The sequence below is a fragment of the Larus michahellis genome, chromosome 23 (genome assembly GCF_964199755.1).
Source record: "Larus michahellis chromosome 23, bLarMic1.1, whole genome shotgun sequence".
NCBI lineage: Eukaryota > Metazoa > Chordata > Aves > Charadriiformes > Laridae > Larus > Larus michahellis.
The window spans coordinates 4,841,080-4,855,975 of NC_133918.1; the positions used below are offsets into that span (position 1 = coordinate 4,841,080).

At 66.2% G+C, this 14,896-nt stretch overlaps 2 protein-coding genes across 5 annotated transcripts; both read left to right on the forward strand.

Moving 5' to 3' along the window:
* Positions 1-1,417: 1,417 nt before the first annotated feature.
* TM6SF2 (transmembrane 6 superfamily member 2) lies at positions 1,418-8,246 on the forward strand. 4 transcript variants are annotated; one of them, XM_074565958.1, is made up of 10 exons: positions 1,424-2,134; positions 4,761-4,864; positions 5,008-5,105; positions 5,316-5,419; positions 5,578-5,660; positions 6,511-6,635; positions 6,759-6,860; positions 7,005-7,097; positions 7,178-7,297; positions 7,676-8,246. In XM_074565958.1, the coding sequence occupies exons 1-10, from the start codon at positions 2,043-2,045 to the stop codon at positions 7,874-7,876; spliced, it is 1,122 nt and encodes a 373-aa protein (XP_074422059.1). In that variant the 5' UTR covers positions 1,424-2,042; the 3' UTR covers positions 7,877-8,246. The 4 variants fall into 4 exon arrangements, with proteins under 4 accessions (XP_074422055.1, XP_074422057.1, XP_074422059.1 ...); XM_074565957.1 differs by having other exon boundaries at positions 1,425-2,134; positions 4,758-4,864; XM_074565954.1 differs by having other exon boundaries at positions 1,418-2,134; positions 4,758-4,864; positions 5,008-5,419.
* A 564-nt stretch (positions 8,247-8,810) lies between these two features.
* HAPLN4 (hyaluronan and proteoglycan link protein 4) lies at positions 8,811-14,453 on the forward strand. The gene is made up of 5 exons (XM_074565485.1): positions 8,811-8,952; positions 10,547-10,664; positions 11,003-11,365; positions 12,131-12,433; positions 13,227-14,453. The coding sequence occupies exons 2-5, from the start codon at positions 10,547-10,549 to the stop codon at positions 13,562-13,564; spliced, it is 1,122 nt and encodes a 373-aa protein (XP_074421586.1). The 5' UTR covers positions 8,811-8,952; the 3' UTR covers positions 13,565-14,453.
* Positions 14,454-14,896: the final 443 nt, after the last annotated feature.

Sequence of the window (14,896 nt, forward strand, 5' to 3'; positions counted from 1 at the left end):
TTGTGCTTGGGCTGGCTTATCAGCACGGGCAGTAATCGTGGAAGATTGGGAAATAACGATAACAAATCTGGCGGGTCTTCAGCAGGGCCAAGCTTCTGCACAAATGATTAAGGTCACGGTGACAACTGCGCTTTCCTGGGAAGCTGGGGACACCCATCCCTTTGGTCTCTCCCTCTTGGGCTGGTGCTGCTGGTTCCTGGCCGGCACAAGCCGGAGCTGGTTTTCCTGAATTGCCGAGACTGGAGCATCGCTGGGCTGCCCGGCTCACGGCTGGGTTTTCTGGAGGAGTAGGGGAGGCTGCCGGGGGGCAGAGGCGTTTTCGGAGTCTGTTTTGCTTCCAGACGTGCGCAGTATGACATCCTTGGGGCACTGGCGCTGACCTGGTCCCAGCGTGGCGTTAGAGGCAGGGTGAGCGGGCTCTGCTGCTGCTGATCGGGTCGTTAAAGCTAATCTGATGCTACAGCGCTCCCCACGTACGTCGTTGATGTCGTGTTGGCAAAAGTTGTTTAATTCCTTTATTTCAGCACAGCAGCCTTGGTCTTCCTGAGCCACTTCTCTTGATAACCCTGTTCCAGAAGTGCTTTGCTCTGTTTTTTTTTTCTTACGTTGTTGTTAAGTCACGCACTGTTCCCCGTGCCCTGCCGCTGGGAGCAGCAGGCAGGGTCAGCCCTGCAGAAGCCACTTAGCGCCGTCCTCCTCCTTGCCATCATTAGCTCCAAGCGGGGATTCAGCCTTCAGAAAGCGAATCAAACGGGCGGCTGCTGCGCCGGGCCCAGAAGGGTCACCGGAGTTGGTGATCAAAGAGTAAATTCCCGATGCCCGCCGTGCACAGGCCGTGCCAGCCGCTCATGCGGCGTGAACCCACGGGTGACCGAGCACGGCACCGGGGGGGGGAGACACTGGGAAACCACCCGGTTGGGGCTGCTTTTCCCCGAGTGGCTGTTGCCGGAGCTGGGAGACCGGTGCAACACTCGTAGGGGTTTGGTGTTTGGGAAGATGTGACGGTTCTTGCACCGAGTCACCCCAAATTGCCTGGTTTCACCCCCCTTTTTTTCCGTCTCACAGGGCGTTGCGCTGGTTTTTGTGCATCTCCCTGTACAAATAGAGCTGGTGGGTGGTTTCTCAGCCGCAAAGCCACGTCTCGTTACTGACCCCCGGAGACTGAACGCCCCTTGCGCCCACCTAACGAGCCTCTCCTCGTCGGCGACGAGCCTGCTCGCGACCTCCCTGCTGACGAGGCACGCGGGGCTCCTCGGCCTTCCTCCCGCACGGAGGAATGACGAACAAACCCAGGGCAAAGTGCAGGGCGGGCAGCTCGGCCCCCGGACTCTGAAGCAAGAGGGCAAAAGAGTGACGTGACACGGCGGCAGGTTGGGGAAGGGTTTGTGAGAAGGGGGAAAGGTTGAGTGGACGCCTTGGGGCTCTGCTAAGTTCCGTGGAAGTTTCTAAGTGTGTTCCCATTTCGGGGCCGCTGGGGCAGGTCTCTCCCCGGGCTGGTGGGGAGGTAAACGCCCGTGTTTTGAGCAGAGGATGTGAGAGGAGGAGGTCGGGGGAACGCTGGGCTCCCAGCTGGGTGCAGAGACCTTGAAACTCCTGCTCTCTGCTCAGTTCAATTCGTTATTAAAGGCAGGGATGAAGTGCTGGCTTTCATGTGCTTCACTCCCTCTCTCTTCCTCTTACAGATCTGGAGAGGTATGTCCTCTTGGCTTTTTTTAAGTCCTTAAAGTTTCCAGAATGAATTGGGGAAAAAAAAAAAAAAAAAACAAAACACAAAACAAAACAGTCCCTGAGCTTTCAGAGCCTCTTCTGGAGTGGTTTTACGTTTCCCCCGCAGCTCTTAGCGCTGTTTCTCAAGGCAGTCCTTGAGCACGGAGACCAGCACGGACCATCGTACAGAGCTACGTGTGTTCAGCTGCAGCCTGCACCCCCCGAGACCCCCCCGGACCCCCCAGCCCTCCTCCTGGCCGGCTCTGGCGCTTTAAGGGCGCTGCCTGTTCTCGGGGCCAAAGTCCACGGGCTCCGGCGCGGCGGCCGTGCCGGGGATGCAGCTCCCCGCCGTGCCAGGCGCCCTCGCCCCCTCCCTGCTCGCCATCCCCGTGGCCTTCGGCATCAATGCTGCGACCGCCTTGGCAGAGTGAGTGCGGGACCGGGAGAAGGCTCTGGGGTTGGGATGCTGCCGTTCGGCTGGGTCTCGGGTCCCTCTGCGGTCCTGGATGGGTCCAGTCGGGGTCTTGGGGGGGAAACCATCCTGGGAGCGGTGTCCAGGGGAGGGTGTCCTGGGACTGGGGTCCAGCCCGGGGCAGGGGGCTCAGTCTGGGTGCTCCTGGCCCAGCTGAGCCCACGGAAGGGCCGTTGCGGGCTGGGACGTCACCGACGTGGTTCATGGCTGCCTTTATGCCTTTTAAATCCCGCTGGCAGCAAAGAGACACGCGCAGCAGGGTTGCTCAGGGCCATTGCACAACGCGGAGGGTACCGGGGCTCGCCGACAGCCCGGATCCCCCAGGGACGGGGGTGCTCAGCGCCTCCCTGGTTTATGAGCATCCTCTCAAGCTGCCCGGCCCTGGTGTAGCCCCCCAGGCCAGACGGACAGAACCGGGACACTGGGTGTCCCCTCTGGACACATCCATACCTCCCCAGGCACTGGGGACCCCTCCAAGCCCCATCTCCCCCTCCCAGAGCGACCCCCCCCAAGCAACTCGGCTGCTGGCACGTCCCAGCGTGGCCGATGCCACGCCTCCATGCCGGCCTCGTCATCGCCACCATCACGCTGCCTGATAACAGCCCCGCTTTCGGTTTTACTGCTGAGCGACACCCCCGCCATGCCCCAACCCAGCCTGTCCTGGCCGCCCAGCGCGTCCCCGGCTGCCCGTCACCCTGGCTTCGGGGCTTCGCGACCCACCACCAGCCAGAGTCAGCCCCCTGGTGAGGTGGCCGGAGCCCCACCACTTCCTTACATCCATTATTTCTGTAAAGCCACGCTCTGGCCGGTTATTTTCCTCTTTATTGCCAGTCTCACGCCCCAGGATCTGCCAGCTTTGGGCTCCCCCCTGTCCTTCCCTCCCTTCACTGGTGTCTGTCCCTTCGTTCCTGCCAGGCTCCTTCGCCCTCCTTTTCCCATTCCTTAGACATTCCTCTTTATAGCCAACTCTGCTTTTGCTGTTCCAGCAGGAAGCACTTTTGACCAAACTTCTAATCGCGGAGCCGGGGCTTTCCTGGCCACCTCATGAGCTTCACTTGAAGATCTCCCGATTTTCATTCCCATCTTTTCGGTCTCCTCTTTCCCTTCCATCCCGCAGCCCGGATCTCCGGGATCTCTCTCCATGAAACCCGCAGCCCATCTGCCCAACACGGTGCCGGTGAAAACCCTCTGTAGCTGTGGGGAGCGCTGACCCCCACCCCCAGCCCCCCAAACCCAAGCCCATGACAACACGATTCTCCTGCCCAGGCTGTGGCCGGGGGTTGTGGAGCGGGAATATCCCCCTGTTTTTTAATCCGTCCCTGCGGCAGGACGAGCGGTGGTGGCCTCCGAGCCCCTCAGCCTGGCCGGGTGGCCGCGGTGCCGGCGTGTGTTGGTGTGTCTCGAGCCCCGTCACCCGCACGGTCACGTCCCGCGGTGACCGGAGGAGCCGGGCGTTGTGCTGCTCCGCCGCCACATCTGCATTTGACTTCTGAATTAATCATTCCATGGGAGTAATTAGTTGTGTAGTAATTAATTATACACCGGTAATAATGCACTCAGGCGGTGGCACTTCAGTTGTTTGATTGTTTTGAGGTGGTTTGGGTTCTTTTCTGTGCTGGTTCGGATGCTTATGGCGTGCGGTGAGGACGGGCTCAGCGCTGCTGTGACACCCTGTCCTGGCGCTCCCTGTCCCTTGTCCCCATCCCCATCCCTGTCCCTGGAAGAGCGATTCCGCCTGCGCACGGCGAACACGAGCCGGGTGTTGTCGCAGCCTCCGAAAACGGGACCTGAGCTGTTCCCAGCGGGGTGACGCCGGGCCGGGGGGACGGCTGGCCTTTCGTCGCCAGCCCCCACGCTGCGCCGAGGAGCGCTGGGGCTGCCCGTCGGGTGGTTCCCCAGGATGAGCTACCAACACCCGTGTCTGCGCAGACGGCCGGCCGCGACTTTGCCTTTTCTTTTCCTTTGGTGACAGCGTTAAAGGCTTGAGTGAAAAATTCCGTGACGTTTTCCGTGTTTCCTAGAAGTGCTGGCTGGAGCAGAGCTGCAGCTATCCCAGCTGAGGCGGCAGCTTCTTGGAGGGGGCGCAGCAAGCTTGGGATAGATTTCCCTCCAACTTCTTCCCTCTCTTAGGACGCATTTTCAGTATCTGTCTCCTCGTTATCGATTTGCTTTATAATTGGTTTCCCCGGTCTCTTAGAGCACCGGCCCTTCTCCAGGGGGAGGGAGGACCACGCGGGGGCTTCTCCCCTGCGCTGCCGCAGGAGCCTTGGCTCCTTCCCCATCCATGGCCGGGTGTCAGACGCAGCCTTCCCCCAGCTTCGCTCCCCCCGGGGTTATTTCAGACCCTGCAGGAGCCCTTTCCCCGCCCCCCCGCTCCCGAAGCGCCCTGTGCCGCCGCGGGACCCCACCTGTGCCGGGGTGCGGGGTCTGATCCTGCCGTTCCCCCTGCTTTGGCAGAGACCGGTCAAAATCGGTGGGGGCAAAGGGTGTTTCAGCTGGACCGGGGGAAAGGGGGCTTCACACACCCCCCAGCCCCGTCTGCGCCCGGGGTGCTTGAACCCGTCCCGCTGTTCCGCAGCAGCCCGCTGGCGCTGATGCTGACGGGGGTGCTGCTGCTCGCCGGCCTCATCTCCATCATCTTCTTCGTAAGCGGAGGGAGCCACTTCCAGGACCCCCTTTTCTGCGGTGAGTCCGTCCATCCCCCCTCCTCCCCCCCCGCACACACCCCGGGGTGCGGGGATCGATCCCGTGCCGGGGCAGGGAGCGGAGATGTGGGATTTGGGGGGGGTGCCGTGGGACCCGCTGGGAGCCGGCTCGCTCTCCGGCAGTGTTCGTGGTGCTCTCCTTCACCTCCGTCGCCGACTTGATCATCTCGCTGGAGGAGGATGGCTACATTTCTGGCTTCATGGAGGTCTACGTCCGAGAGGTACCCCCTCACCGCCCCCCCTCGGGCTCTCGCACCCCCCGGTCGTGCGACGAGCAGCCCCGCGCACCCAGGGCAAGCAGGGATGCTGCTCCCGCTCCCAAAGGGACCGTGCAGGGAGCAGCCCCGGCTCCCGCAGGGTCCCCCGGGGTGGGGGGGGTGGGAAGGCGCCGGCCCCCGCCCCATATGATCCACAATCTTCCGAACGGGCAGGGCGAGCCCTACCTGCGCACGGCGCACGGCATCATGATCTGTTACTGGGACGGCATCATCCACTACGGGCTCTACCTCGCCATGATGGCGGCCATCGGCCAGAGGTGAGCGGGGACGGCGACGGAGATCCCGTGGCCACGTGGCATCTTCACGGATGGGGAGCTCGGAGGGGCTTGCGGGGGAAGGGGGCTCCCTTCTCCAGTTTTGTGGGAGAAGGGAGCTCTGAGCCTGGCCGAGGCGTCTGATCCCGGTGTCTCCGCAGAAAGAGCTACAGGAACCTGGGTCTCTTCTGGCTGGGCTCTCTGATGATGAGCATCGTCGTCTTCCTGCTTGGGAACCTGATAGGTACGGGGGTGCGGAGGGGGGCTCGGTGGGGACCCCCAGCCCTCACTGATGACCCAGTGTGCCCAGGTGGCCAAGAGGGCCAATGGCATCCTGGCTTGTATTAGAAATAGCGTGACCAGCAGGAGGAGGGAGGTGACTGTCCCCCTGTACTCGGCACTGGTGAGGCCACACCTGGAGCATTGTGTCCAGTTCTGGGCACCTCAATACGAGAGAGATCTCGAGGTGCTGGAGCGAGGGCAGAGGAGGGCAACGAAGCTGGTGAAGGGCCTGGAGAATAAACCTGATGAGGAGCGATTGAAGGAGCTGGGACTGTTTAGTTTGAGGAAGAGGAGGCTGAGGGGAGACCTCATCGCTCTCTACAACTCCTCGAAAGGCCATTGTAGAGAGGTTGGTGCTGGTCTCTTCTCACAGGTAATTAGCGATAGAACAAGAGGGAATGGGCTCAAGCAGCAGCAGGGGAGGTTTAGGCTGGACATTAGGAAAAAATTCTTCCCAGAAAGAGTGGTCAGACACTGGAACAGGCTGCCCAGGGAGGTGGTGGAGTCGCCATCCCTGGATGTGTTTGAGACTCGTTTAGATGTGGTGTTGGGGGATATGGTGTAAGGGAGAACTTTGTGGAGTGGAGATGATGGTTGGACTCAATGATCCCAAGGGCCTTTTCCAACCTAAATGATTCTATGATTCTATGATTCTGATCCCTCCAGGCTGCCTCCATCCCCCCGTCTGTCCGGCGGGTTTGCTCCCTGGCTCTTGCCCCTCGGGGAGAGGAGGAAGGTGCTGACCTGGGGGTGGGTCTGGGTCCTGGGTGCCCAGCGCTCCCTCCTGCCTACCCCGTGCTCTCCTTCCCCAGGGAAATACAGCTCCGACCTCAGCCCTTCCTTCCTGCTCAACCTGCCCTACATCCTCATCCCGCTCTGGGCTGGGGTGAGGCTCTTCCAGCAGCCCAAGGCCCTGCCGTGCCTCAGCCCTGAGAAGGTGAGCTGGGAGCCGGGGCGAGAGCTCCACGGGAGCTGCACCGGGAGCCATCGGTCTTCTCCCACTCCCCGGGGCTGGACCACGGGGTGCGGAGCCAAAAATACGGCGTTTTCCCTCTCCCAGGTTGCAAAGGAACAAGGCAAGTGCCTGTACCAGCGGCCCCAGGACATGGGGCTGGTCCTGGTCCTGCTCCTCACCGCCGCCTTCACCTTCTTCAGGGGGATGGTGAGTGCTGGGCCCACACGTGGGGGTCCTGGAGGGGTTGTAGGGGTCCTGGAGGGGCCGTGAGGGGTCCTCAAGGGGCCATAGTGGTCTGGGGTGGGTACATCTGCCCCATACCCACCTCCCCTCCGCTCTCTGCATCCCCAGGTGGTTTTGGACTGTCCTGCTGATTCGTGCTTCGAGTACATCTACCAGCACGAGCCGTACCTGCGCGACCCCGTCGGCTACCCCAAAGTGCAGGTGAGTGGGGTCGAAGCAGGGCCGGAGCCCCCCTCCCCGTGCCGCTGGGGACGGGGTGACCCTCTCCGTGTCCCCCCCAGATGCTGATCTACTTGTTCTACGTCCTCCCCTTCTTCTGCCTCTCCATCTACGGGCTGGTGCTGCCCGGCTGCTCCTGGCTGCCCGACTGGAGCCTGGTGTTTGCCGGCGCCATTGCGCAGGTGAGGGCTGCCCCATCATCCTTCCCCCCTCTGCGGGGCTGGGGGGGGACACACGGTGGGACCCCCGGGATGGGTTTTGGTCCCCAGCAAGTGGGGAGCTGGGGCTGAGCCGGGGGTGTGGGGGGAGAACAGATCCGCACCCGCGGCTGCGTGCGGAGCAGTTCCCACCGCCGCCGCCCGATAATTACTTTGGCCTCGGTGGATCTTAATGGAGCCGGGGATTAGTTTGACAGAAATAGGCTGGAGCGAGCCCGCAGGTCTATAGATAGGACGCGCTGGGTGTGCTCCTGCGAAACACCCTTTGGTGCCGGGTGGGACACCCCATCGCTGCCGGTCCCCCCCGTTCCCCCCCTGCCTCATGTCACCCTGTGTCCCCAGGCTCAGTTCTCCCACCTGGGCTCCTCGCTGCACGCCCGCACGCCCTTCCCCTACCAGACCCCCGAAGATGTCTGGTGGAGCTTCCTCCTCACCAACGTCCTCTACGCGCTGGGCCCCCAGCTCCTGGCCTTCCGCTGCCTGCGCTGCCCGGCCTTCTTCCTGCCCGCCACTCCTGCCAGCCGCGGCAAGAAGCACCAGTGACACGTCCTGCCCGCCCCGGGGGGGGGACTGCTGCCTGCCCCCCCTTTTCCCGCTGCAAAAGCGGCCTGTGGTGGGACCTGGCTGGCAGAGGTGTCCCCAGGGATGCTCCGGTCCCTGCCGTGTCCCCTAACGCCGTGGGGATCCCGGGGTGCTCTGCGGGGGCATTGCTGCAGTCACGGCCCTGCCCTTGTCTGTGCTTGGGGGGGTCTCACCGGCGGGGGGCTGCGGGAGCCGGACTCCCCTCCCGGCTGGTCCCCAGGGACTGTGGGGGTCCTGTCCCACCCTGGTGCTCCCGGCCACGCTGGAAGGACGCAGGAGCGGGGACCGTGCCAGGAAAACACTGTTTACAAAATAAAGGAGTGAGGGTACAGCTTCCGAACCCCTCTCCGTGCTCCCGACGGCAGCGTCACCCCCGTGGCGGTGGATGAAGCACCGCACCGCGTTCCCCCCACCCCACGTCATCCGCCGGTGTCCTGCCGGTTCCCAGCCCCTGCTGGCAACCGGGGCCGGGAGGAGCTGCCGGGCTTTGCCCCTTTGGGGTGCGGGGGGGCTCCTGCCGCCCGCGCTGAGCTCGGCCTCGGGCTGGGAGGGGGGAGCCGGGGCAAGGGGTGCCCCTGCGTGTGCCAGGGATGCCCAGGGGTGGGCAGGGGGGGCGAGGGGTGGGGATGTGTGCCCACGGCGGGGGGGGGAGGCACATGGGTGGGGATGCGCAGGGGGGGGCGCGCAGGTGGGGGTGCTGGCGGTAGCTCGGGGCTGCCCTTGCAGGGTCCGGGGGGGGTGGCGGATTTACCCGGCAAAACTCCTTTTGCCCCGCGGGTTCCCCGCTCGCAGCCCGGGCCGGGGGTACCGGCAGTACCGGGGGTTACCGGCGGTACCGGGGGGACGGTGCCGGGCGGGACGGTGACCTTGGCGAGCCGGCGGCCCTGCGCAGCGCCGGGAGCCGGGGCAGGGCCGGGCCGAGCTGAGCTGCCGGTGCCGCCCCCTGCGCGGAGCCGCACCGGCAGCACCGGCGGCACCGGAGCGCTCCTGCGGCCGGGCCCCTCCCGCCGGCCGGCACCGGCGCCCGCCGAGACACGGTGAGTGCGGGGGGCTGCGGCGGCGGCGGCGGCTCCGCTCGCTGCGGGGCGGCCGCGGGGAACCGGGACGGGACCCCCGGTACCGGCAGCCCGGGCGGGGGCTGCTCCCGGTGGGGCGGAGGGCGGTCGCGGTGGGGGTCGGCGGCCGGGCCGGTTCCGCCCCGCGCTGCGCTGCCCGCTCCCGGGCACCGGCGTCCCGCAGCCCCGGGGCTGCCGCCGCAGTGTCCCGCACTGCAACACCGCACCGGCCCCGGGGCCGCCGGCGGGGGGGAGCCGGGGCTCCCCGCTCCCGCCGCCCCCAGCCGGGCACCGGGACCCCCGAGGGGGCTCCCCTGCTCCCCCGACCGGGCACCGCTCCCCCTCACCCCGACTGGCAACCGGGTCCCTCGGTGGGGCTTCCCCGCTCCCCCTGCCCCCTCGACCGGACACCGGGACCCCCGGAGGGGCTGCCCCGCTCCCCCTGACACCGGCCGGGCATCGGGACCCGCGGGAGGGCTTCCCCGCTCCCTCTGCCCCACACCGGGCACCGGGACCCCCGGGGGCCCTTCCCTGTTCGTTTGCCCTGCCCCCGACCGGGAACCGGGACCGTCGGGGGGGCTTCCCTGCTTCCCCTGCTCTCCGACCGGGCACCGGGACACCCGGGGGTCTTCCCTATTCGTTTCCCCTGCCCCCCGACCGGGCACCGGGACCCTCGAGGGGCTTCTCCATTCCCCCTGCGTCCGACTGGACACCGGGACCCCCGGGGGGGCTTCCTCGTTCCTCCTGCCCCCTCGACCGGACACCGGCAACCCCGGGGGAGTTTCCCTGCTCCTCCGACCTTGACCGGGCACCGGGACCCCCGGGGGGCTTCCCCCCTCCCCCTGCCCCCCGACCGGGCACCAGGACCCTTGTGGGGGCTGCCCCGCTTCCCCTACCCCGCAGCCAAGCCCAGGCTCCCCTTCCCCTGCCCCACGGGGGGGGGTCATTCCCACCGGGGGGGCACACAGCCGGTCTGCCCGTGCTGGGATCCGGGGCACCCCCAAGAACACGGGGCTCAGGCCCCAGCCCGCAGTGCGGGGGGTTCGCAGCCCCCCAGGGACTGGGGGGGCTCTGGCCCACACTTCCCCCGTTGTCCCCATGGAAGGGGGGATGCAGCCGGAGGGGGCTCTGGGGGCTCCGGCAGCCGCAGCCCACTCCCGCGCCATCAGTTCAGTTTCCAGCTGTGCCATCGCGGACATAAATAACTCACGAGATCCGGCCCGGCGCGTCTGCCATGAAATATTCATCCCGCTGTAACTGAGCGGGTGAAGCGGAGTTCAGCGCAGGCCGGGGGCGCGGGGGGCCCCGCGGGCGGGGGGTGCTCGGGGCGGGGTGGGGGGAGGCAATGGGTGACCCAGCGCTTGGGTGGGTGAGGCGGGAGATGGGGTGGGGGCACCCCCACGAGGGGTGGTGGCGGGTGACGGCATCTCCTTCCCCTGGATGGGGGCGCGGGCTGGGGACCGGCATTGCTGCTGGGGGGCTACCAAAGCCGGGGGTCAGGCAGAGCGTGGGTTTGCCTCACCGCTCTCCTCCCTGGGGGGTCGGTGGGTGCTAAGGGGCTCTGCTCTCCCCCTAGATGCGTCCCCGAGGTCCCTGGGCCGCCGGCCCGGCAGCTCTGCTGCTCCTTGCTGGCGTCCTCGCCTCCGACGTGCTGCCCAGCACCCGGGGACGGAAGAAGGTGGTCCATGTCATGGGTGAGTGGGGACAGGGGTCCGCAGCGGGGAGCTGGGCTGGACCCCCAGGGTGGGACAGGGGGAGCCACCCTGCAGCCATCGGGCTGTTGGGTTTAAGATCCACTAAAGTGCCATCAGGGTTGCTGGGACATCCATTGTGTCCCCCTTGCCCTGGCCAGGAGCTGCCCAACCCTTGTTGGGGTTTGCAAAGCCCCCAAAAGAGGCAAATTGCCCCCAAAGGTGGTCCTGCACCCAACCTGCTTGTCCCCATGGTCCTGCCCATGTGCCAGCACTGCCTGGGGTGGAGGCAGGGGCAGGCTTGGGGACAGGGACTCCCCTGAGCTCAGTGTCCCTTGCAGAAGGTGACAGCGGGGCCGTGGTCGTGCAAACGGCCCCGGGGAAGGTGGTGACGCACCGGGGCGGCACCATCATCCTGCCCTGCCGGTACCACTACGACATGGCCGCCCACGACCCGGCCGAGATCCGCCTCAAGTGGACCAAGGTGACGGAGCCCATGGCCTTCGTGGACGTCTTCGTGGCGCTGGGGAAGGCGCGGCGGGCGTTCGGCAGCTACCGCGGCCGCACGGCCCTGCAGGAGGACGGCTTCGGCGACGCCTCGCTCATCATCCGCAACGTCACCCTGCAAGACTACGGCCGCTACGAGTGCGAGGTCACCAACGAGCTCGAGGACGACACCGGCATGGTCAAGCTGGACCTCGAAGGTAACGGCGCGGCTGCGCCGGGGAGGAGGGACAGGGACAAGGAGGGCCCCGGGTGTCCCCGTGTCCCAGGCGGGATGGCCAGGACACGGTTCCCAGCGCCGCGTTCCCAAGCTGGGCTCGGTCCTGCTTTACGGCCGGTTGTTTTTCCTGGCGTGTGCCGTGGTTTATTGCCTCGGTTATTGGCTTTTATTGTTGCTCCAGGTTTACGGGCTGGCAGCTAATAAACGCTGGAGATAGATAGCGGCACGGCCTCGTAAAGCACCGGGGGGGGACAGGGATGGGATGTGGCAGCAGCGTTGGTGCCGTGCATGGCTACAAGATGCTGGGATGGGGGGGGGGACACCGGGAAAGGGGGAAAACCCTTTTTTGGGGGCTCGGGAGGCACAGCAGCGCTGCTCCAGCTGGTACGGGCTTGCCCCGGGGACGCCAGGGCTTGGCTGGACCCTGCGTGGCCACCACCGATGTCCCCGTGTCCCAGAGCAGCAGCTCCTGGGACCCGGGGGTGCCCCGGGGGTTCTTGAGGTCACAGGGCTGGGGGGCTTTGGGGTTGCCGAGCACCTGGAGCACCCGAAGTCCCCGAGCAGGGACGATGGCAGCTCGGCTGCGCTGGGCTTTGCAGCCGGGTCTCCCCCCTGCAGCAGCCCCTGTCCCCCGCCAGTGCCTTGCGCCGATGACCCCGTTCATTGGGTGCAGCTGCAAAATAAGGTGGGGGAACCCGCCCCCCAAGACCCTAACCCTCCCTTCCGTGTGTCCCCCCCCGCCCAGGCGTCATCTTCCCCTACCACCCGCGCCTGGGTCGCTACACCCTGAACTTCCACGAGGCGCAGCAGGCGTGCCTGGAGCAGGACGGCATCCTGGCCTCGCACGACCAGCTGCACCAGGCCTGGCTGGAGGGCATGGACTGGTGCAACGCCGGCTGGCTGGAGGACGGCTCGGTGCAGTACCCCATCTCCCGCCCGCGGGAGGAGTGCGGCCGCAAGGACACGCCGGTGGGGGTACGCAACTACGGCTACCGGCACAAGGAGAGCGAGCACTACGACGCCTTCTGCTTCACCTCCAACCTCAACGGTAACGGCGGGGAGGGGGGGAAACTGAGGCACGGAGCACCCACAATGCACAGAGTGCATCACCCAGCTCCCTGGTTTGACCGGGCAGGGTGGGGGGTTCCCATGATGGTCCAGGAAGGCGCTTAGCCCTGGGTGAGACTTCACGTCCCTTCCCCAGGCTGCATGTCCCTTCCCCGGGCTCCCCAGCACATCAAGAGGGGGTTCGGTGTCGGGAACCCCCATAAATGATCAGGATCTGTCCCCATCACCTTTGGGGCTGGGGCACCCGGTTTTAGCAAGCCCCATCTTCCCCGGGCGGCAGCAGGGGACAGAGGTAATTGCAGCAGCAAACGGGCCGGGTGATGGATGAGGCCGGGGCCGCGCAAGACAGATGGGAGCCGGGAGGGCTCCCGGGCTGTGTAAATTCCTCCCGGCTGGCAGGGCCGCGCGGGGGGGCTCTGCCGATGTTTGTTTAATGGTGGCAGGCAGGATAAATAGCGGGTGTAATCGCCACCAGGAGCCATCGCCGACCGCCGCCGTGTAGCCCCCATAAATCTGCCAGCGCCGTGACGGTGGCTCCCCAGAGCCCACCCGGCCGGTCGCCTCCTCAGGACCGACCCCCCCTGCCCAAATATGTGTTTTGGGGTGGGGGGGTTCGCAGGGCTTGCACCGCTCAACCCCATCCTACCCTGCTGGGTACCGGTGCCGTGCCGGATGCGGGATGCTGCAGGTGGGTCCCCATCCCCGACACCCCCCAACTATGTGTGTGTGTGTGTGTGTGTGTGTGTGTGTGTGTGTGTGTCCCCTCCCCAAAGGCAAAGTCTACTTCTTGAAGACGTACCGCAAGCTGAGCTACGCCGAGGCGGTGCAGGCCTGCAAGAACAACGGGGCGGCCGTGGCCAAGGTGGGCCAGCTCTACGCCGCCTGGAAGATCCAGCTGCTGGACCGCTGCGAGGCCGGCTGGCTGGAGGACGGCAGCATCCGCTACCCCATCGTCAACCCCCGGGCACGCTGCGGGGGCCGGGAGCCCGGCGTGCGCAACCTGGGCTTCCCGGACAAGAAGTACAAGCTTTTTGGGGTTTATTGCTTCAAAAAAGCCGGTGAGGCCGCTCCGGAGAAGGCGCTGGGTGGGGGTCACCCCAATCGTGTGTGAGGCTCAGCCACGCTGGGAGCACCCCCAGATTTGGCCGGGGCGACCCCTCCTCGTGTGCTGGGCTCCCCGGCGTCGCTGCCTCCCGGGATGCGGCAGCGCGGGGAGCTGCGGGCAGCCCCTGCCTTGGACTGGGAGAGGTGCCCGTGCGATGCCGGGGCGGCTGCTGCGCCGCAGGCTGAGGACAAAGCCCGGGGACGCTTGGGGAAACTGAGGCAGCGGGAGGGGAACGACTTCAGGAGCCCAGCCAGGAGCCTGCGCGCGGATCCAGGGCCGGCTCCCCAGCTCGTTGCAGCTCTTGCTTATCAATTATCGCATGTGCTAACGGCCCAGCCAGAGCAAAGCAGGCTTGAGCCCTCGATGTCCTCATCCTCGTGCCTGGGGTCCCCAACTCCGCGCTGTCCCTGGGGCGTCTCTCTGAACCCCCCCGGGAGATGCTGTGGGCAACCACATCATGGGAGCAGCAGGTCTCTGGGGGGGGGGGGCTGACCTGCCACGAGCCCCCCAAAATCCCAGCGTGGTGCTGGGCAAGGACTGGGGGTGCTGGGCAAGGACTGGGGGCACTGGGCTTGGCTTTCATGTAACATGGGCGGCCGGGGGGGCTGGGGGGGATCGCCTGCAGCCCTTCCAGCATCCGCATGCACCCGCTCACCGCTGGCCACCCCGGGGGGCTGCTGCTGGGCCAGCCCAGTGCCCCACGCCGCCAGCCCGGGGCCGCTCCTTAGCGCTTGGCTTGGTGGGGAAGCGGCGGATGCCGGGAGCGGGAAGGTGCTGGGTGGGCACCGTCCCCTGCGCCCCCCCGGGCCGAGCACCGTCCCGAGGCTTCCTGCAGCCCCGGCGCTCCCCAGCTGGACGTAGATGAAATAAAAGCTTCGGCCGCTTTTGAGAGCTGAGCCGGGCTCTCGTGTCTCCTTGGCTGGTGCCACCCTCCGGGGGCATCTCGGGTGCAAGGGGACCCCGCGCCCTGGGGGCCACTTCCCCCCCCGCAGCTCTTGTATTCGCTCGGAATTCGAAGCCCCGGTGTCCCTGTCCCCGCTGCGCCCTCCCTCCCCGCCGGAGCTGGGCACCTTCGGAGCGTCGCGATGGCATCCCCCTTGGATTTATCAGGACCAAATCCAAGGGTGCAGCATCGGCAGAGCCGCCTCGGGGCATCGCAGCGCTGGCAGCCACCACGGGGGACAGCGGGGGACGACCCTGGGGGGTCCCCCATGCCGGAGGGGCTTCCTCCACGGCCGGTGCAGCTGAGCCCAGTCCATCCATCACCGTCACCGACTGCCAGCGCCGGTGACAATAAATAGCTGCTGGGAGCTGCCACCCCTAGCCACCGCGACCCTC